The sequence below is a fragment of the Balaenoptera musculus genome, chromosome 9 (genome assembly GCF_009873245.2).
Source record: "Balaenoptera musculus isolate JJ_BM4_2016_0621 chromosome 9, mBalMus1.pri.v3, whole genome shotgun sequence".
Lineage (NCBI taxonomy): Eukaryota > Metazoa > Chordata > Mammalia > Artiodactyla > Balaenopteridae > Balaenoptera > Balaenoptera musculus.
Window position 1 is genome coordinate 68,898,207 of NC_045793.1, and position 22,235 is coordinate 68,920,441.

A 22,235-nucleotide genomic window follows, 5' to 3' on the forward strand; every position below is an offset into this window, starting at 1 on the left:
GGAAGGCAAAGTACCTCCCATCTAATGGCACCAAAGTGACAAACATGGTAGAATCCCGTGAAGGAAGCAACTCACCACCTTTATCTAATATGGAACTTTTAATCAATTTGAAAAAAGAAAGAAATACAGAGAGCATTAGAAGAAAAATTTGAAAAGGTGCAATAAATGGAATAACTTGATATGTGGACAGAAGTATTATTTGTCTCAACACCCCTGAACTTAGTGGATTGGTGTCTTTCCTCAGGAAGTTTCTGAAAATCAGATTATTTCCCTTCATTGAAACAAACTTATCTATAGGTAGCGGAAAGAGACTCTTTGGAACAAAGTGATGTTGAAATAATTATTTCATTACACTCAAAATGAAAGACAAGGGAAATCATTTAGAATTGGGCAAAATGGCATAAGGTCTCATTAAAAGGCCCTCCCCCTTGAAGACACTCTGATGAACTAGTAGAAATGAACAAATGAGGAGACAAGTAAAACACAGAGCGTTTGTTTCAGAGGACTGATACTTTCATATTGTACTTAATAAATCTAATGGTAGAACCTGGGTTAGTTTTTAAAAACTCCCTTCAAGGGCATCTCAGTCTACCCTGAGCCATCAACCTGAAATGTACAATTCTCTTTAGTTATTATGCAAACTTACCAGGAATCAGACAATGTGTACAAATGTACACACGTGTTTAAAATGGGGAGAGCTGCTGAATCATCAGGCAGAATGAGGCAGTTACTATGACAGCAAACAGCCAAGTCTTTTATCTTTACTCTCTATACTGACCACAGAAAGGGCAGACTTGTCAGTATGTGTCACAAATGACTAATAATGCTATATAGCTTTTTATTTGTATTTTCCAGTAGGTATTTGTCCTAATTAGACTGCCCGACCACTAACTGTTCCTTCTTTAGAGCATCCAGATCCCTCTTTCCTCAAACCCCCCACCGCCAAATACGGTGATGTGGTGGTGCCTCCTTCTGCTTTCAAAGCTGATTGAAAAAGACCCCCTTCCCTCTATTACTCCCGTGAGGACAAGAGCCTTGATTGATAGGTGAATTATATGCACATGCACATAGGGGTGCATGTGTCTTTTACATTTATAATATTGTGTTTTACATTAACATAACCAGAAAAGGCAGCAGAACTTATGAGTCCTTTGATTTCAGTGAAAATAGTATTAAGATGAATCAAGCAGTATTCTTAGAATTAAATACGTTACCATCTACTTTATTATTCCATATGCAAACTGCAATTTTGTTAATGATACCCGCCACTCATCATGTGCACAGCATGTGCGTTTCCATGTTCAAAAATAAAGAAAGGGAAAAGAAAAATCAGCTGAGTTAAAACTTGGAAAACCCTAATCCCAGTAAGAACGGTGCTCTCCCTCCCTTTCCATGACATTGCGTTGACTTTGTTGTACTTTAACCGCATTAGTTTGCAAAGCAAGGGAAAAGCTATCAGACCGCTCCTATCACATAATCATGCCATTACCATGCTGTTGACTGCATAAATGTGAACTTATGTGGTTAAATAGGTTCTTTGAATTCATACAAAATATAAACCATTTACATAAAATTGATTTGTATTTACTTAATTAATGTACAATATGCTAAACTTAGTTGGTTTCAAAGAGAAACTAAAATCAATAACATTCTCCCCCTAATATCCCTGTGGGCAAAGTAAAAGTTTCGAATCATGTTTGTTTTAATACACATTTGAATAATGTTGTAACTTTGGTATAAATCTATTGAAAATAAGAGGTTTTTAATGCTCTTATAGGCATTGTTAGATACTATTTCTTGAAACAATTTGATTAAAGTTTCCTAGCTCGATCTTTAACTAGATGCAGAGTTTTGGGCAAGTAACTAACATTTTGGGGTCTCCCAGCAATCCCACTCCTGGGCATATATCCAGACAAAACTATAATTCTAAAAGATATATGCACCCCTATGTTCATAGCAGCACTATTTACAATAGCCAGGACATGGAAGCGACCTAAGTGTCCACCAACAGATGAATGGATAAAGAAGATGTGGTACTATATACAATGGAATATTACTCAGCCAAAAAAAAAGAATGAAATAATGCCATTTGCAGCAACATGGATGGACCTAGAGATTATCATACTAAGCGAAGTAAGCCCGACAAAGAGACAAATACCATATGATATCACATATGTGGAATCTAAAATATGACACAAATGAACTTATCTACAAAACAGAAACAGACTCACAGACGTAGAGAACAGACTTGTGGTTGCCAAGGAGGAGGTGGGTGGGGAGGGATGGATTGGGAGTTTGGGGTTAGTAGATACAAACTATTATATATAGAATGGATAAACAACAAGGTCCCACTGTATAGCACAGGGGACTATATTCAATATCCTGTGATAAACCAGAATGGAAAAGAATATGAAAAAGAATGTATATATATATATATATATATATATATATAACTGAATCACTTTGCTGTACAGTAGAAATTAACACAACGTTGTAAAGCAACGATACTTTAATAAAATAAATTAAAAAATATTGGGGGTCTCAATTTCCTCATCTGTAAAATGAATAAAATAGTAGTATCTACCTTGTAGAGTTAGGAGCCTTAAATAACACATATGCAAAGATAACAGTGCACTGTGCATAGTAAACCATCATTATCGTCTTCTTAATCGCCTTCATCCTCTTTTAGATTGAATATTTTAGCTATTTCCATATAAGGAAAATCATGGCGATCATAAAAAACATGTCAGTTCTGACTTTTTTGTGGCATGGTATGACCTTGGCAGTGCCATCAGCAGCTTCTGTTCACCTACACCTACACCTATATTAGACTACCATTCAAATTAATTTCCATGAGGAAGAAAAGCAAAAGTTATTATTACTAAGGGCTTCAGAAAACGACATATACTTTTTCTTGTTCAGAATCCACTTTGGCTATTGATTAGAAATAGTAACTTAGAGTTATCAAAAGACATATACACACTATTATATATAAAATAGAAAACTAATAAGGACCTACTGTAGAGCACAGGGAACTCTACTCAATACTCTGTAATGACCTATATGGGAAAATAATCTAACAAAGAGTGGGTACATGTATACGTATAACTGATTCACTTTGCTGTACACCTGAAACTAACACAACATTGTAAATCAACTATACTCCAATAAAATTTTTTTAAAAATCAAATGCCAGTAATATATTAGGATTGCAAAAATGATGAAAGAGAAAGGGGTCTTCTAGAATGTAGCCAACAGTTAAATCATTCCTATACCTACTGGATTAAGTTCAGTGACGTCCCATTCAAGGTACTCTGCCACATGCATCATCTGACTGATGATATTTTCTAGTTCCTGGAGGAGAGGGAGGGGGAGAGGAGGGAGGGAAGGAAGGAGAGGGAAAATGAATACAAGGTCTTAGTAAGTTCTTCAACTTTGACTTACAGGAATTGATTTGTTCAAAATGTAGCTCAAAAACTAAAGGAGTGAGATGATTAATTTTATATAAAAAGTAAACATATACCTCTTCATTTTAAAGGTCTAATTAACTATACATAAAAGAAGAGCCTAAATATACATTCCTTTTGTACTTTGTCTAGAAACCTTCACCAGGAGAGGGCACAAACTATACAAAGAAAGGTTTTCTTCCAGGAGAAGATTTTTAAGGAAAATTTTTGTTTGGAAAGCAGCATCTGATGAAAAGTAGGAGCCTGCATATTTTCCAAAAGCTGTGATTTTTAAGTACTGAGTATCCTGACCCACAGCTTTAAAAACAGGTGTGGAAGGGTGGGAGGAAGGGTTTGAGGGCAGCTGAGAGTTGTATTTTTATTCTGAATACTGAGAACGGTATACTGACGGTTCTAGCCATTTACTGGTAAAATTTGCTCTGCTAGAGGTGTGTGTCAGGTCAAGGTTTGGAGGCTAAGTGCATGCAGAGTTTATTTTATGAGGGGATTAGAATTTAGTCTGAATTTTCACATTCTCTGCTCACCGTCAGCTCTTTGAAGAACTGCTGGTTAATATATATGCCTTGGCTAAATAAATTATAACATTTTTTCATCCCGATTTATTTAATGGTTTTAACTTTCTGTATCTTCAGAAAGATTAAACATACTTTGTGAATGCTAATAATTTTAAGGGTAGTCCGTGCATGACAATTAAAAGTGGTATTTCATAGTATGATAATTAAAATATAAGAAGTATAAAGAATAAGGCTGAGAAAGTAATTAATAAAAATTTATTCTACTAAAACCTCTCATCTAATGTACGTGGTTAATACGCATAAAATGAAGAAGAAAATATAGTAAAAGAGGGTTTTTTTGGGGAGGGGGATTCATGGATCCCTCTGAGAAGCTGAAGAAAGCTACACTCTCTCTCTCCAAAAATATATATATGGAATCATGAAAATGTTATATAACACAGGTCATCCCAGAAACAATGCAAATATAAATGTGTTTATTTATTACAGATGAGAAAAAATTTAAACACTAATCCCTTGCAATTAGAGGCTAGAATTGTGTGTGTGTGTGTGTGTGTGTGTGTGTAACTAATCTTCCAGTTACTTTATCTTTGCTTATATACGCCTTAATGGTTTGGAACCGTTAAAGTCTCTGGATGTGTTTGGAGGAACAGAAACTATTTTTGGTGGACTATTGTGTACATATGTAGTACTAGATAAGTCATTTAACCTCTCTAAGACTCAGTTTCCTCAACAGTAAAATGGGTATTCTAATAGTACCTAGTTCATAGAGTTGCTACCAAGATTAAATATGCTGTTATATGAAATACATTTATGTTATCTGGCACAAGTGATCAATAAACATTAACTAGCATTATTAGACATACTGGTCATTTCTCAAAGTATTAATTTTCTTCTGTTTTGTCTCCAGTACATGAACATAGCCTTTAAATTTCAAAGACAAATGATATCAGAAGGTGCACTTCCTACCTGACAGTGAAGGAAATATCCTGGGGCAGTAAATTGTATGGAGAAAATCATAGAAATTAAATCCAGATCTTTATTTTAAAAAAGACTAATTTAATCATAAACAAACTTATTTATCCTCGGCTCATTGTTTAATATTGGGAATATAGCTATAAATATTGCTAGTAATCTACTATATGTTAACCAAAAAATGGCCAGAGACCAAGAAAAGCATTTGACTGAATTTTCTAATCAGCTGCCAACCCATGGCTAAGAGCCTAGTAAAGAAACATTGTTTTAATTTAATTAAAAAGAAAAGAAAACAAATCTGCATTAAAATATAATTTGCATTAGTGTAGTCAGAAATGCTACAATAAGCATATTGACATATGTAGAAGAAATCTAAACTTCTAGTCGTGAAATGCCACCAGAAAATGAGCAAATGTATCATGTTGCTTAACATTCCTAAGTGGCAAACTGAACACTACTAGGCACTTAAAAATAACAGCATTTGAAAAATTAGAAAGACCCTAACATAAGAAATCCCACAATCACAGCATCAATTCAGATTGGTAGTCATTTCCTAGAGTAGGAATTATATATTTTTATCTCTCTCTGGAGAAACTAATGCACCATTATCCTACTCAGTGTTACATAAATATGTCTCCAACTTCACTGCTTTGCTTGTAAAAGTCTGTTTGAGTTCTGCCATAGAGAGGTACATCAGATGATGAGAGAAACTCATTATCAGAAATAATGTTTATTTTAATCAATACTAAATATATCAAAACATTTGTTTTTACATGCACCTATGTACTTCAAAATTTCCATAATGTGACACTTATTCTTCTGTTAATATTCTTATATTTCCTTCATAGAACAGGACATGATATAATATACAAAATGTTAAATAGAAAATACATCTTTGGTGGAAACTGAGATGGATATACTCAGGAGGCCCTGATTTGAGAACTAAGAGTCTAACTTCTCCTCTGAAAACTGTCAATGATTTGCATATATTACAAATAAAATAAACATTTAATTATTACTTTCTGTGAGACGGTATTTTTCTTCTATTGATTTTTATGAGTAAAACTATAGATAGAGTGCAAGTTGGATTTAAAATCGGATGAGAAGGGAAGTTTGCCAAAGCAGTTTTAAATATAATTACCCATTTCATCAACATATGTGAGTAACAGTACTTAAAAAGTGGGAAAATAATAAAATGATTGAATCAACTTCATAATTCCTTTAAATTCTACCTGTATTCTTGATATTTTCCTAAGTGTCAAATCTCATTGATATATATATATGTATATATGTATATATACATATATATATACACAGACCTTTTTTTTCTTTTTAGATCAATGGTCTCATCTTTCTCTTATATTTTATTCAGACAGGGTTGAAGTCTTTTTTATCTTTCTGTATATAAAAAGTCACTTTTTGTAGTAAAATTATTCAGTAGAACAACTGTAATCCTAACAGTTTCCTCAGATCACTTGCTTTCAGAAAGTCAGATGATAAAAATGCTGTGTGAGTGCATGGAAATTATATTGTGTCTTCTGTGGTAATAGCTATAAATTTATTCATTGCATTTTTCAGAACAAACTACTTTGAAATTTTCACAGAAAATTTGAAGAAAAAAATTACCGAGCTGTCCAGGAAGCCATTTCCATCCGTGTCATAGAGGCGAAACATAACTAGAAATAAAAGAGGTGTTGAAAAAAAGATTATAGGCCAGTAAGATCAATGCTAGAATAAGGCATATTCTTTAAAATTTATTTTCTGTCAAAAACAGATACTACTAAATCCCTCCCCTCCTCAAAGCAATTGATTTTGGGATCATTTCTCAAGCTTAAAGATGAATTAATTATTAATAAAAATACTGGATATCAGATATAAATTCTACCAATTTTTGTTATATAGCTAGAAAACACTAAAAAGTGCTATTGTTTGTTCAAATTTGTATTACAAGATCATTAAATGGAAATTCGAAAATAACAGAAGAGAAGGAATTCAGACATTCAGAGTCTGAATATTAAAGGACAAAGTGGATAAGAAGAAATAATTAATTCAGAGGTCTGGAAATCAATTATAATTTGGAATCTACCATCCACTGTTATGTGAGCTTAGTCAAATGCTGTTTTCTTATCTATAAAATGAGGATAATCACCCTGTCATAAGACACACATCTGTTAGGGATAGGGGTTAAGAGGTACAAACTACTATGCATAAAATAAGCTATAAGGATATACTGTACAAGACAGGAAATATAGCCAATATTTTATAATAATTATAAATGGCGTATAATCTTTAAAAACTGTGAATCACTATGTTGTACATCTGAAACTTACATAATGTTGTAAATCAGCTGGATATGTATATGCATAAGTGATTCACTTTTCTGTACACCTGAAACTAACACAACATTGTAAATCAACTATACTCCAATGCAAATTAAAAAAAAAAGAGAGACATTTGTTGTGAAAGTGAGATGATACACACAAAGGTGTATCAAAGCTGTAGGTCACTACACAAATATAAGCCATTGTTTTGATTAATCCTTAAGCAGTATGGGAAAGAAAAAATTAGTGCAAAATAAGGGAATTTTCCTGATAGGGGATGCAAAGACATAACTGGCATTATTATCATGGGTATAATGGTGTATTTGTTTAAATCGGAGATGTAGTTTCATAGGGTAACCACTCTTTGAACTAATCAAATGAGGAAAAAGACACTATTGGCTCTGTGCTAGGGAGCTCAGGAAAGCAGGATGGCAGAGGTCCATGCCTGGCCTGAGGATTCCCTTGTATAATTCACACACCACCAGGAGACTACAGAAGAGGCTGCAGGTGCCGTTTTGAGATAAACAGAGAAGAATGACACAGCTGTAAAAATAGAGGAGTGGAAATGAGGGTTTGTGTTGGGTTTGTATAATTTCCTGGAGAGTCTTGATGTCTGAGGTCTATAATATTAACCAAAGACATTGACAACTAGGAGACATAATTATGCAGTGACCTTAATCTGTAACTCATTATTATTTTTATATTTAAAAATAAGTATTATAATTCAAAAATCCTAAGATATTTATAAGATGCAAAACTAGTCTGCACATCACTAAAAGGAAAAAAATGCCGCCAATCTAGCTAACGTGTTCTATTCACTGTAAAATGGAAACAGACTTTAAAGATGTTGAAATGTAAGGGGAAATGTATACCTATTGAATTAAAGGATAGAATGTTAGGCTTGCTAAAGAATGTAAATATCTTGATTTGCAAACCATGATAATTGTTCTCTGTCATATACTAAATGAGAATAAAATTCAGAAAGAAAGAAACAAACAAAAAATCTTACCACAACATGGATACTAAGCATTTCAAGATTTTCTAGTATAGCATAAAATGGTAAAAATACCTTTTTAAGTGGCAAGAATTCATACACCATTCAGGGAAGGGTTAAGTACCAGGAACAAGGCAAGGACTTCCAAAACCTAACTATATTTTAGGATGAGGGACGCTTGTGACTCTGTTAATCCTTATTGGAGTAAATGACTGCTAAACCATTTCATACAGCTCAGGTATATGGACATTTACCTATGTCTACTGGTAAATGTTGTTGGAAACATGAGCTCAAAGACGTACACACAAGTGGGGTGGGTGTGTGGGTACCTGTCATTCATTTTGGGCAGCATCTGAAACATCTTCCTAAATTCTGAAAGCCAGACTTTATAAAGCACAATAACAGATGAAAAGCCAGATACCTTCCTTTACTAGCCTGACTTGAAAATAGAGTTTGCACATGACCCAGCCTCTACCAATCGGAAGCACAAGCCCAGATGATCAATCAGATGCTAGTGACCCAAGAAGAAAGGGGCTTCACAGAATCCATGGTGATGAGAGGCAGCAGCAACAGCAGTAATTGAAGAAAGGGGTATGTGACAGGGGTGGTAGCACTGAAAGCTGCTCTGTCTGTCCACAAAGAAGCAGTGATGGGTTGTCATATGTATAAGAAAGAGTTATTAAAACTATCTTTACTTACAAATGATATGTTTGTACATTTAGAAAATTCTATTGAATCATCAAAAATAATTGGAACGTATATATATACATATTTCATATATATATAAGAATTTACATAATGTATATATGTATTAGAACTTATGTAACTGATATGTTATCTATATCTTATTATTAGAACATATATGATATGTATTATATCTTATATTAGAACTTATATAACTATATAATTAGATCTTATATAACTTATATAGGTTATATGTTTTATATTAGAAATTATATAATGTTTAAATATTAAGACATGTTTATATATAAATATACATAAGTATATGTATTTAGTGATAGGGTAGGATTAAAAAGTCAATTGCAGTTTTACATACTTGCGAAGAACAATTAGAAAATGAAACAAAAAACATATCATTTACAATAACATCCAAAAACCTAAATACGTAAGATAAATTTATCAAGAGTTGGACAAGACCTCTGTGCAAAAAATATAAAACTGCACCAAGAAAAATTATGGAAAACCTACATAAATGAACAGATATATTATGTTCATGAATTGGAAGATTCAATATCATTAAAATGTAAATTCTCCACAGATTGTTCTATATAACAGATACAATCTCAATAAAAATACCAGTAGCTTTGTTTTAAATATTAACATGGCTGATTCTAAAACTTACATAAAAATAAAAAAGACTTACAATACCCCAAACAACCTTGAAAAGGGAGAACAAATCAGAAGGATTTACATGACCTGACTTCAAGAGTTGCTAAAGATCAAGTGAATCAAGATAGTGACATGCTGACTAAGGGCTACACAACAGAACAATGGGAAATACAGAATATAGATAGAGATCCACACACTTATGGTCAACAGGGACCAAAGCAATTCAATGAGATAAGAAAAGTCTTTTCAAAAAATGATAATGGAACAGCTGGATGGATATTCATATAAGACAAAGTACCTTGACCCTTATTTCACACCAAACATGAACATTAGGTCTAACTGAATTTTAACTTTAAAACTAATTTTTTTTGAAACTAAACTTTAACATTAAAGCAGAGCTATAAAGCTTCTAAAAGAAAATACAGGACAATATCTTCATGACCTCAACATAAGCCAATATGAACCATCAAAGATTTTTTTTAAATAGGTAAATTAAACTTCATCAAAATTGGAACTTCTGCTCATCAAAAAGAAGAAAAAAAAGACTATTAAGAAAATAAATAAGCCAGCTGCAGATTTGAAAAAAAATTTTTCAGAACACATATATCTAACAAAGGACTTGTTTCTACAATATATGAGCAAACCCTAGCTCAGTAATAAAATAGCAAACAACCCAATTAGGAAAGAGGCAAAAAATCGAACAGATGCTTCAAAAATGGAAGAGACGTGAGTAGTCACTCATAACAAAGTACTCAACATCATCAATCGTAAAGAAAATGGAAATTTAAACCACAATTAGAGACCATCATATGCCTGCTAGAAAGACTCCAGAATTCAAGTTTTTTCCCCAAGACCAGTCTACCAAAGCTGCTTACCTTCTCAGACTCTCAGTTGTCTAAGAATTTACAGTTTTAAAATAGTGGCAAAAGCCTAGCTCCCCGCTCCCAGAAATTTAACCCACAAATCCAACTTGCCTTGATAATTTCCTAAAATTTACAAACAGATTTTTTTTAAAAATATTGAGTTTAAATGTTCTAGTTGTTTCTAGCAGAAAAGTTGGTCTGAGAACACTTTACTGTTGTATGAAGTAGAAGCCCTAGTATATTTTTATATTAATTTCTACACACATTAACAGGAGTTAATGGCTGTCTATAAATCCTGTCTAATTCACCAAGGAACAAAGTTGGAGAACTGTATGTTTTAGTTAATAATTATAGCAATAATAAAAACAGTATATATATATTGAGCACTAAGTAACTTGTAGTCTAAATCTCACCAATTATAAATCAAAGATAAAAGTTTCCTTTGATTCTGATGAGAGAGAGGAATTCTAGGACTTCAATTTTCAGAGGTAAGTCTACTTTCCTAATTTAAAATTGTAGTGGGGTATTGCAAAACAAGAAATATTGAACACACATATTTACATTGCCTTTCTATTGAAGGTCCACTACAGTAACAGTAAGGGATGAAATAGGCATAAACACACAAGTACAAAGAAAACGTGAGAGGAGACAAGAAAAATAAAATTTTAGAGGCTGGAAAACACATGGTGACTGATGTAGAAATCTGAGAAATATATACGTAAGCTGGTGGTGAAGAGGAGGCACAGATTCACACAGAAAAGGAAACATAATCTTCATGAAAAGAAATTACACATTTAAACACTACCCCTCACAGCTTGCACCTGAGGGTATGCCAGCCCTCTACCTTAAAGAAGACTGGATCTTTGAGCTTTATGGCAGTCAAGCCACAGGGACTCTGTGTTCAGGGTGCTCAGGAATTCTGATGGTAGGGGTCCAATACCAAAGAGTGTAATCATGTGAAAATGTATATACTGAACACTGACAAATGTAAGTCCCCTTCCTCATCTCTAATGAGTCAGACTTAAACCTCATCTACCCACCCACCTACCCACAACCACCAAGTAGTTGTTTCAAAACAAAGTAATTTGGAAGAAACCAGCAAAGCAGGGAGAGGGGAACCTTATAAATAAGAAGAAAGTTTCAATCCATAAAATAAGAATAATAGCAAATAAGGATGGTGTTGACAACAAAACGGATTCTCTGTGAAGTGAAAATTATGCTAGAAAGAGTAAAAAAAAAGTCATCCTAGATGTAGAAGATGTCCCAGATGTCAAATGAAAGGCATAAAAGAAAAGAAGTTGGAAAACAGGAAAATTAAAAAAATATAATAATTCAAAGTTCTGTCATGGAGTTTCAACATCTAAAAATAGTGATTTCAGAAAGACGGAACAAGTAAAATAAAGGAGAAGGTAACTAACAATGAAAAGATGAAGGAACAGATGGAGAGCACAAGTTTCCAAACCAGAATTTATGGTGGAGGATTTAGGAATTAGTTATATAGGAATAGAGAAACTAATCAAATAAAGAGAAAAAAAGGCAGTTATTAACACCACAGAAAATAAAAATTGTTTGGCTTGGTAAGCCAAAACCTTTCCCTTTTAAAAGCATACCTGTTTTTTTTTTTTTTTTTTATTCACACACACACACACTGTATTTTATTTATACAAGACATAAATAGACTGACACCAAGCATTGTACATGGATGACCACAACAAAAGCAACAATGATTGCAATTACCAAACATGAAACACACTCATACTATGTCATAATATTGACATTCAGTCCAGTAATCCTCCACTGTAAAAGCATACCTGAATAATACTGATAAAATTAATAGTGATCCTCAAACATTATAATAAGACTATTTTTTCCTTAGAATTTAAAAGTAAAGTTAGTCTCCAAGGTCAAGTGAATCATTGAACAAAGAGGTTTTATTTTTAAAACCAACATATAAGGATATAGATTTTTAGGTGCAAAAATAATTTAAGCCCAATATTAAAATTATTCTGTCAACATGATAGCTTCCAAAGGTGGGTGCCTCTTACAAAGTTACAAACCAGTTTAACCCACTTTTTTTCTATTTTTATGCTCATGCAATTATATTTTATATAGAAACAATTATGTGCCCACACATGAATTTGGTTAAAAGCTCAAAGGAAAGGCACATTACGCAATATGAGGGTAATTCTTTATATCTAGAATTTGTTTCTTTTCCAAAAGACTTACAAGTTTTTAATCTATTTTCCCATAGAATATGTTTTTGTACTTTGCATAATATGTTATTGATATGAAAATATTATTATGGAAATTGTTTTTAAAGATTAGAAAGTATATATTTTAAAAGGCATTTAAGCCAGAATTCATTTAACTCACAATTTTTTACTGTTTTATGTAGTTCAAGACCTATTTAATAAACCACAGGGGCAGAGGTGAAAATCATTTGCTTGGAGTTTTTGACATCTAATATTATTATACTTTGTTATACTTTCTTCTTTTCTCCACAAAAGAAACAATAATATAAACAAAGAAAGGCCGCTTTTCAAAATAAAAAGAGCACCTATACAGCAGGTCAGAAATCATACATTTCAGTCACAGATAGCTAAACTGGTGGTATAATTAATAACCAGTCTCTCTGGGCTTTAATTTTTTTCATTGACAATGTAGGAAGGTTAACTAGATGATATTTGAGGACTTTTCAATATTAAATTTCAGTGGTTCTAAGATTAATACTAGACAGAGCAGTGACTTTAACATACAGGGTAGTTCTCATTATCTGCATGTCAATTATGTATTTTTCTGGACATTTTCCTACTGATTTCTTTTTAGTGATATATTTTCAGTAACTGTAAGCTAACTTAAAGTTATTCTAGCTAAGTCATTAATAATTTGATAAACACTAACCCAAATGTGAATGCCACATTTATACTTTAAAATAAAAGTATAAATTTAGTACTATTTGATACCTTCAATAATTCGCATTATCTTCCTCTTGTCAAGCACCCATAGACTTCAATACAGTTCCATTTAACTAGCATTTATTAAGCATCTATCTTTTGAAAAACACACATATATAAGTGGTAGGTGCTAGAGTGGGAAATTTATACACAGTGCAATGGTACAAGGAAGGAGAGTAAAATAATCTGATTAGAGATGGCAAGAGGACTCATGATGTGAGCTAGGTTTCAAGTGTAGTCTGGACTGGATCTGATATACACTGGGAAAGATATACACCCCTAGCAAATGCACATTATAAGCAAAGGCATGAAGGTGGAAAAGTTCAGGGTTTGTCTGATGATTAAAAAGTAGATTCATATGACTGGGACTTTTTTGTGCAGGTCATAGCCAAATGCAAGACTGGCCAAGTAGGTTGGGGTCAAATTGTGGAGCCAGATGAGTTTATGGATGCTAAGTTAAGGGCTTACTTTGATGTATTATTCAGTAGGGAACTACCAAAGGGACACATTCTTCCTGAGTCAGAAGAAGAGGAAAGAACAGGTATAGAAGTGGACAAGTTTTAGGTAACATGAGAGGAAGTTACAAGAATTTACAGCTAATGAGTGAGATGATGATTAATTAGGTAGGTGTTTGAAGCAACAAAGCATCTGAATGAACTTTTAACTAGGAGAAGTCAATGACCAGAGAAACACTGAAGGCACTGAAGGCCAGCTGAGGTTTTGAGAAGAGTTCTAATCCACAGAATTATATTATTATTTCATAAAATTTCTGGCAGCTCAGTATATGAGCAAATAAACTGGATGTTCAAAACTAAGTGAGAAGGAATGATTGACCTCACGAATTACGGGGTCAGTCTACATTTGAAGGGGTGGGAGGCCCAAAAGCAGCAAGCAAGTTCAGGAGGAAGTGAAGCGGTCAAGGCGCAAGAATTCTTAACTTACTTTTATTTCATTTAACAGTCACATAAATGTGAAGCAATTTATATGAGCAAATATTGGTTCATTTAATTCTCATAGCAAACATACAAGATAGACATTATTATGATCCCAATTTTACAGCTGGGGAAGCTGAGGCCTGAGAGGTTTTAAAAATGTGCCTGGGTCACTCAGATAGTAAGGGTCAAAGCTAAGATTCATTCAGTTAGTGAAATGAAGAGTACTGTGCTATGCTATATTTAAATTCAAAGTAGGAAACTAAGAAGTTAAGTGAGCATAGGCTGTGGTCAAAGTAAACTATTAGAATTTAAATTTATAGAATAAGAGCAGTCTTTGGGAATTAAAAGACTTGGGGTATTGCAACAAAAGTGGGTGACTGAAATAAAATGGAGTTGAGGTCACAGAATTTGAGGAATCTAAGGAGACTCAAAGAGGGATGTATTGAATGACTCTCACTAAAGTACTGTAGTGGGCTTAAGGTGAAGAGGGCAAACCAGACCTGGTACAATGTTCTTATCTATGCACCTCGATGGTTGGTAACTTCCACCAACAAGGAGACATAAAAAGAGAATTCCTCCACAACTTCAGGTCACACACACATGCATGCACACATACTTTCCAAGGGTTCGTGGGAACAGGTAAATAAATACCTTCTACTTGACGGGGCCTCAGAACTGGCAAAGACCACAGAGAGGCATTAGGATTGAGTCAAAGATTGAGTGAAGGAAAGCAAGTTGAAGAAATGGCATATAATCAGTGGAAAGTTCAAAAGCTTTTGTTTGTTAGTTTCCTTTCAATGAAAAAAAAAAAAAGCTTTATTCAAAACATTTTGTAAATGCCTGGCAGAAAAGAGAGGTGGGGGAAATTAGAAGTGGCAGTAAGCACTGAATAGATTTATAAAACATTGTTTTTTGGGGAAAAAACATTTAAAACATGTCATTAATTTATCTAATAACCCAGGTAAAAGAACGTATCAAATAATGCCACCATCAATTCCAAGACCAATTGTAGTTTCAGATGAATTATGTGTGTGTGTGTGTTTTCATTGGACTGAAGGAATTGCATAAACCAATGCTTCTCAAAATGTGGTCCCTGCAACACCAGCATGACCTGAAATGAAAACTCTGAAGTCCCATTCCAGGCTTGCTAAATCACATATACTCAAGTTGGGGCAGAGCAAGCTGTGTGTTCATAAGCCCTGCAGGTGATTCTTATGTGCGATAAAGTTCAAGAACCTCTGGCCTAAGACAACATGTCTGTACTCCTTTCTGCTTAGCTGCTTAGAAACTGAGATTCAAAAACATCGCTCACCTGCAAAAGTTAACTATATTAGGTGCTTGATTATATCTACTTCTGTGTTAATTTTAATTATTTTCTTCTTTTCTTTCCTCTAGTATATATTATGTTTAATAAGTCATAACCATCTTGGAAATATATATTAAACTAACAACCATTAAATTTCTTTAAAGACATTGAAAAAATTTTTAGAATCTATAACTATAATATACTGTATGAATGTTAGGAATTTGTAAATGTGCAATTGTAGAAGGGAAAAATGTATAAGTACATGGCTAAGAAAGTGGGCGAAAGAAATGGATTCTGATTTAACTGATGTAGGAAAAAGCCAGGCACTGGCATTTAAAAAATAAACAAACAAACAAAAAAACAAAAAAACACAAGCTCCAGATGAGTAAGGAAAAAGCCAGGCACTGGCATTTAAAAAACAAACCAACAAACACAAGCTCCAGATGAGTAAGGACCAGTTTAAGGTCCTCCAAACTTGAGGATAGTAGAGAAGAAAACTAGAACATAGCTAGAACCTTAATGAGCTTCTGAAATTGAAATGCATTTTCTTTCAAGAGTCTGGTGAAAATCACAGAAGTAATGCCAGATGGTAACAAGTCTGTCTATGAGGAAAGTCTAAAGAAATGGTTGAGAAAAAAAGAAAATGCAACTGAATGGTATAAGCTCGAAAAAGAGCTGGAAAACTTAAAGACCCGAGGGAAGGGGATTGATAACACTAGAGAGAGGTAAGTGGCAGGTCAGGTTCAACTTGATTCATCAAGTGTTTCTGAATCACTCGTGGGTTAACATTCTGCCTGGCAACTGTGGACAAAGACTGCTGAGACACAGATTCAAATTGAGAACTTACAACATTACCTATTAGGAATTCCACCTTAGAAACAAAATATTTGCAGTTGACCTAAAAATAATTAAACTGGATCACAAAGACCATGTTGGGGAGAAGTAATGGTGCCTTTATTTATTCTCAGACCTGGAATAGAATCTTTATATTTTTAAAATCATCCCAAACACAGTCCTAATAACACCTGAGAAAACTTTCTCTCTGGCCATAACTTCAATAGAAATTCACTAAACATTAATATTTATTTTGGAATGAGAGATTTCTGTAGGTTCTTAGGAATACAAATAAATCTTGAAATGCAAATATTCAACATTTAGAACTAATAAATATGTATTTAAAGAATGATGTTAATATGGTTTATTCATAACTTAAGCAGGTGTTACTATTAAATAATCATATTATATTAAATTCTTTATTAGTAAGAGAAATATTATCGAAAGTTACTGTTAAACTAAACATGCTACCCAATCATAGTTCTGAGGTGTCACAATATTCTACATTTACTTTAGAAATGTCAAATTTAGGATTCATTATCTTTACTATCATTTCAGTAGCAAAAAAATTTAATTCATTTTAATGATATCTAATACAATCAGGTTAATCAGCTTATTGAACAAACCACCAGCTCTGTATTTAGCAAGGGCTTTGGAGATAGAATAGATTATTAAATGATTGGGTTTTCAGTAAAGGTTTGAAAAGTATTTTCTTGCCTTGCAATGAGTACAGTTTGCCACCAGAGAGAGCTCAGTCACTGTATGTTATTAAAGAGAGCACTTATTTCCTTTCAACTAGATTGAAATTCTCTATCTGAAACGCCTGCTACATGGTAAAAGAAAAAAAAGCTATTGTTTAATTATTTATAATATTCAGAGTCAACTTCTAGAAATGAAACTCTCATGCTTGGCATTTAAGAAATTATTTGTCCCTGGCAACGAAAGTCAGTGCAGAAGGTTTCAAGGAAGATTTCCAGAGAGAAAGGCTCAGGTTGCCTATGGATAGTGAACCCTTTTTCTGCCTAATGGGAAGACCTCCTACACACTAGAAATAAGTGTATTTTCAAAACAACACAAAGGATACTATTCAATATCGTCTGGCTACCAAACTGAGCAAATTCAAAAAAAAAAACCCATCAATTGATAAACATGCTCAAGAAATACTCAGTAATAAATGGACCTTGATCAATAATAACCTAAAATTGATAGATTCTTAATACCTTTTAATTGTCTGATTTTCAACTGGAGGATTTTTTTATTATTATTAACCAAGGTCACTTTATTTAATAAGAATTTAAACAACCATAGTATATACAATTTTAAGTTTGTCAATATCCAGTCCTATCCCCCACCCCAACCATGATAAGTAAACTAAATGAAGAAACACGTACATTCCAGTTTATCCTCAGGTCTTCCTCTTTCAAGGAGAGACAGGTAACAGACAATATCCTTCAGGTGGATTACTTCTGGGGAACACGTATTTGCTGGAGAAGTACGGGGAGAGGTGATGGCACCTTTATTCATTCTCAGACCTGGAAAAAAAGATCTGTCTTCATATACTTAAAAATATTCACAGTGCTCTCAAACAAAAACCAGCAAAGGAAATAGAGAGATAATGCCTAGACCATGTAGAGAAGCTGTATATTTCTTAGGCGTAAAATAACCAAATTCTCTGGTCTCTAGTATAACAGAGACAGACATTCTATGATTCTTTTAAGTAATGGAGAGTTCTTTGGGATTTGGGGACATAGCGACTGCTCTGCCTACTCACTGGATGGTGTTTGGGCCAGAATTCTATTGCCCAGCATTAGTTGGTAGACAGATTTCAAAGCATGAAGAACTACTTTCCTATTCCACTTTTCTCTGCCTTAGGCAGTGACAGCTGTAAATGAGCTGGGAAGACTGAAAAATGGTCTTTCACAAAAAACTGAAGATATGTGAGTCTGTCACAATATGATTTATATATTGATGGTCAGGAATCATTCATACATAAAAACATGTATTTATGTCAAACAGTTGCCAGCACCATGAATAAGACATCCTTTTTGCCATCAAGGAATTTGCCCATGAATAAGAGAGAAAGAGAACATAAACAAAAATCTGGATAAACATGACAGATTTAATTAGAGAGGTAAGAACATACAACTGTAGTTTGGTTTTAATATGGTCCATACTTTATTTATTACATCCATTCATTGTGTCTATTCCAAGACAAGGGTAGAGAACTTGAATATCTGTTCACAACAGCTGATGACTGCAGATTATCTGGCTGATGATAATTAAATCAAAACTCTTTCACAATAAATAGTTCCATCTTACAGAGAAGTCTCTGAAACCAGATCATATGTATCTGACAAGACCTCAAGGTAAACCCCAATTATCCTTTGAGGTCTATTTGGCCGTATAAAAGGTATGTGGGTGAGATGGCTAATGGGCTGAATGGCTACTTGATTCCTAATCAACCAGGAGTTACTGGAATGTAGGGAATAATCTTAACCAAATACAGTTCTACAAGCCTGTCATTCATCAGCATACCTCCACCTGACCACATCTCTTGCTCTGGTCTATCTCTTTCCATGTATAACTTTGATTGAACACCTGTGATTTCCTTCAGCCATTTCAAGATACCCCGGAGTATAATTTAATGCATTCTGAAAAGTCAGCAGTTAATTAGTTTAGTAGTCACAATGTTACTACTAATAAAATATACCATTTATTGAATGTACACTATGTGGCAGGAACCATGCTGGGCACTTGAACATGTATCATTTCACTTAATTCTCCCATTAACCCTGTGAGGGGAGATTGCATTAATCCCATTTTACAGATGAGAAACAGGCTTAGTGAGATTAACTGCCCACAGTTTCATAACTAGCAACTTTATCCTTTTTATTCTACACTAACAGCTTATAGAGTATTTTTGTTCAAGGCCAATAGTAAGGAAAAGTAAGAAAAACAGTTTACATCTTAATCCAGCACAAATAACACACACACATGCACACACACAAGTAGGTTTCATAACTGTGCCAATGTTTTCTGTGTTAACCTATTCTCTTCTTTTCTATTCCAGTCTTAAAATTCTGTCAAAGACCCCTTAAACTGAATTCATTACCCACCATGGGCCACAATTCACAGTTTGAAAAACAATGCTTTACATCTTTCTTTTTTTACCAAAGTCTTCTTTATTTCAAATACATCTCTGTGCTTCACATTAATTCCACTTCTGTTTATAGTTATTGAAAAAGATATATATATATATATATATATATATATATATATATATATACACACACACATATACACATATTATAAATGGATTTCCTCCCTTAGCAAAAGTGTCACTGTATATCTGATACAAACTAACATAGTCACTTTTATAAACCAAAGGCAGAGAACAGAAGACAATCCTGAGCTTTGAAAAGAAAATACCTGACTAATTCTAACTAATCATCTAAAGCCTAGCCAGCTGCAGAAATAAGCAGTTTCAGCTTGTGATAAAAGACATTTTGGCACTGATCCTTCACATGACCATAACTTCCAGACTCGGAGAACACAGCCCTTGAATTATGGTTGGATAAACTATGACCTAACTCATCCTGCCTGATGAGCTAATCCTCTCTTCTATGCTCCCCGCTTATGGTACTGAAATGATTTAATCAGCTTGATTTAACTCTTTTATACAAAAACTCAGCATAAAACAAGAATAAAAAGCATGTATCATCACATTCATTTGGAAGAATGCCAAAAGGTATACGTTTTCACTTACATATGTTCACTTATGATCATTTGTATATATAAAATGAAGGTTATGGTATTTCATTGTCAATTTTCATAATACTAAACACAGACATTTGGAAAATGAGTATCATAATTTTCTGTTTGCCTTTCCTGTATGTAATGTACATATTGAATATGAACATTAATGTATTATTTCAACTTAACACTACTTTTAAACAAGAAACATGTTACTATACTAAAATTATTTTCTTTGATAAAATGAGTTGACTATTTGCCATTTTCTGTTCATGATACGTTGTAAACAAAAAGTTGTATCATGCATTGAATTGTGTCATAGTTTAACATTTAAAAGAATTTAAAGGTTATTTAAAAAAGAAATTATGGGCATATATGACAACACACAATGAAAAACTAATCAGTTTTTCCTTAAGTCCAATTTCAGCTAAATGTGAGAGGTAAAACATATACTTTTCACAATGATTTATAGGGTGCATCAGAGGAAAAAAAAATAAAATGTCAATGACCTTTTCCACAATTACTTTACAACAAAAAAATTATAGAGCTGGACCACTAAATCTTGACGTGTTACATTGAAAAAGCTCATAGGTTTGTTCCTGCTCCTAACCCCCTACCCTAGATCAGCCCACTTTCTCTTAAGTGGTGAAAATGTTTCCTTATATTTTCATTTAATATTTTGAAAGCAGGCCCTAGGGCCTCAATCTGTCTTCATAGAGGTTGTTTTTACACCCTATTCTACCCTTTCGAAATTTTTTTTTTTTCCTGTCCCTAAACTTGGCTGTAGCTCTTTCCCAGTATTTATCTCCCTCTAGGAAAGTTCACTTCCCTGAAGAAAAGTCCTTTTCCTTTTAAGCGGTTTGTGCTAAGGCTTATACAGGACACACACGAGACCATGCAAATGGCAAACAGGACATAGCAAGCCTGGTTTCTTGGTTGCAGCTCCTCAAGGAAACCAGGTGGTAAATGGAATCCTACACTTCTCTTTAGCAATAATAGCCTCTGAAGAAGAGGTTCAAAAGTCTACTTCCCTTGGGACTTCCCTGGTGGTGCAGTGGTTAAGAATCCATCTGCCAATGCAGGGGACACGGGTTCGAGCCCTGGTCCGGGCAGATCCTACATGCCCCAGAGCAACTAAATCCATGTGCCACAACTACTGAGCCTGTGCTCTAGAGCCTGCAAGCCACAACTACTGAGCCCACATGCTGCAAACACTTAAGCCCGCGTGTCTAGATCCCATGCTCCGCAACAAGAGAAGCCACCGCAATGAGAAGCCCACGCACTGGAATGAAACGTAGCCCACGCTCGCCACAACTAGAGGAAGCCCCTGCACAGCAACGAAGACCCAACACAGCCATAAATAAATAAATAAATAAATAAATAAATAAATAAATAAATAATAAATTAATTAATTAATTTAAAGAAAAAGTCTACTTCCCTTTAACAAACTCCATTTTAACCCATCCAAGCATCGGTGAAACTCTCTCTTTAGAATTGGAACTGCACATGAAGCTAGGTAAAACACAGTGTGGTTTTTCTTTGCCTCAAGTGGTCAATATTTAGCTCTGAAGATCATGTGACTGACATCCAAATTTGCAGGTTCTCTGACTTGCCCAAGGCTATGCTTCTTTAAATATTTCCCCACAAAAGTGATGCATATATACCTATACACATATAATATATATTACAAGGTACAACAAAGTACAAAATAAAGTGAAAAATAGGCAAAGTAATTAGAGTCTATTAGTTTTATTAGGAATAATTATCTTGTACTTCGATGGCATTTTTCTGTTTTTATGATGATTATATATATGTATATACACATATATATATATAAACATTATTCTCTTCAAAGTTTTAACTACAAAAAGACTTAGCATTAGTCAAACTGAATATTGCCTACGATTATCATATTCTTCAAGCACACGATTTTCATTGTATTCCAATACAGACACTCCATTTCTTAAAACA

The 22,235-nt window shown here is 33.7% G+C and overlaps 1 protein-coding gene across 6 annotated transcripts in view; it reads right to left on the reverse strand.

Moving 5' to 3' along the window:
• Window positions 1-22,235, reverse strand: part of DGKB (diacylglycerol kinase beta) — a 706,264-nt gene that overhangs the window by 494,368 nt on the left and 189,661 nt on the right. For all 6 annotated transcript variants that reach the window (XM_036862745.1, XM_036862743.1, XM_036862746.1 and 3 more), the window contains 3 exons: window positions 17,903-18,043; window positions 6,581-6,630; window positions 3,280-3,354 (listed from right to left, as the gene is read on the reverse strand). In XM_036862745.1, the coding sequence (XP_036718640.1) occupies window positions 3,280-3,354; window positions 6,581-6,630; window positions 17,903-18,043 (266 nt within the window). The remainder of the gene's footprint in view (window positions 1-3,279; window positions 3,355-6,580; window positions 6,631-17,902; window positions 18,044-22,235) is intronic.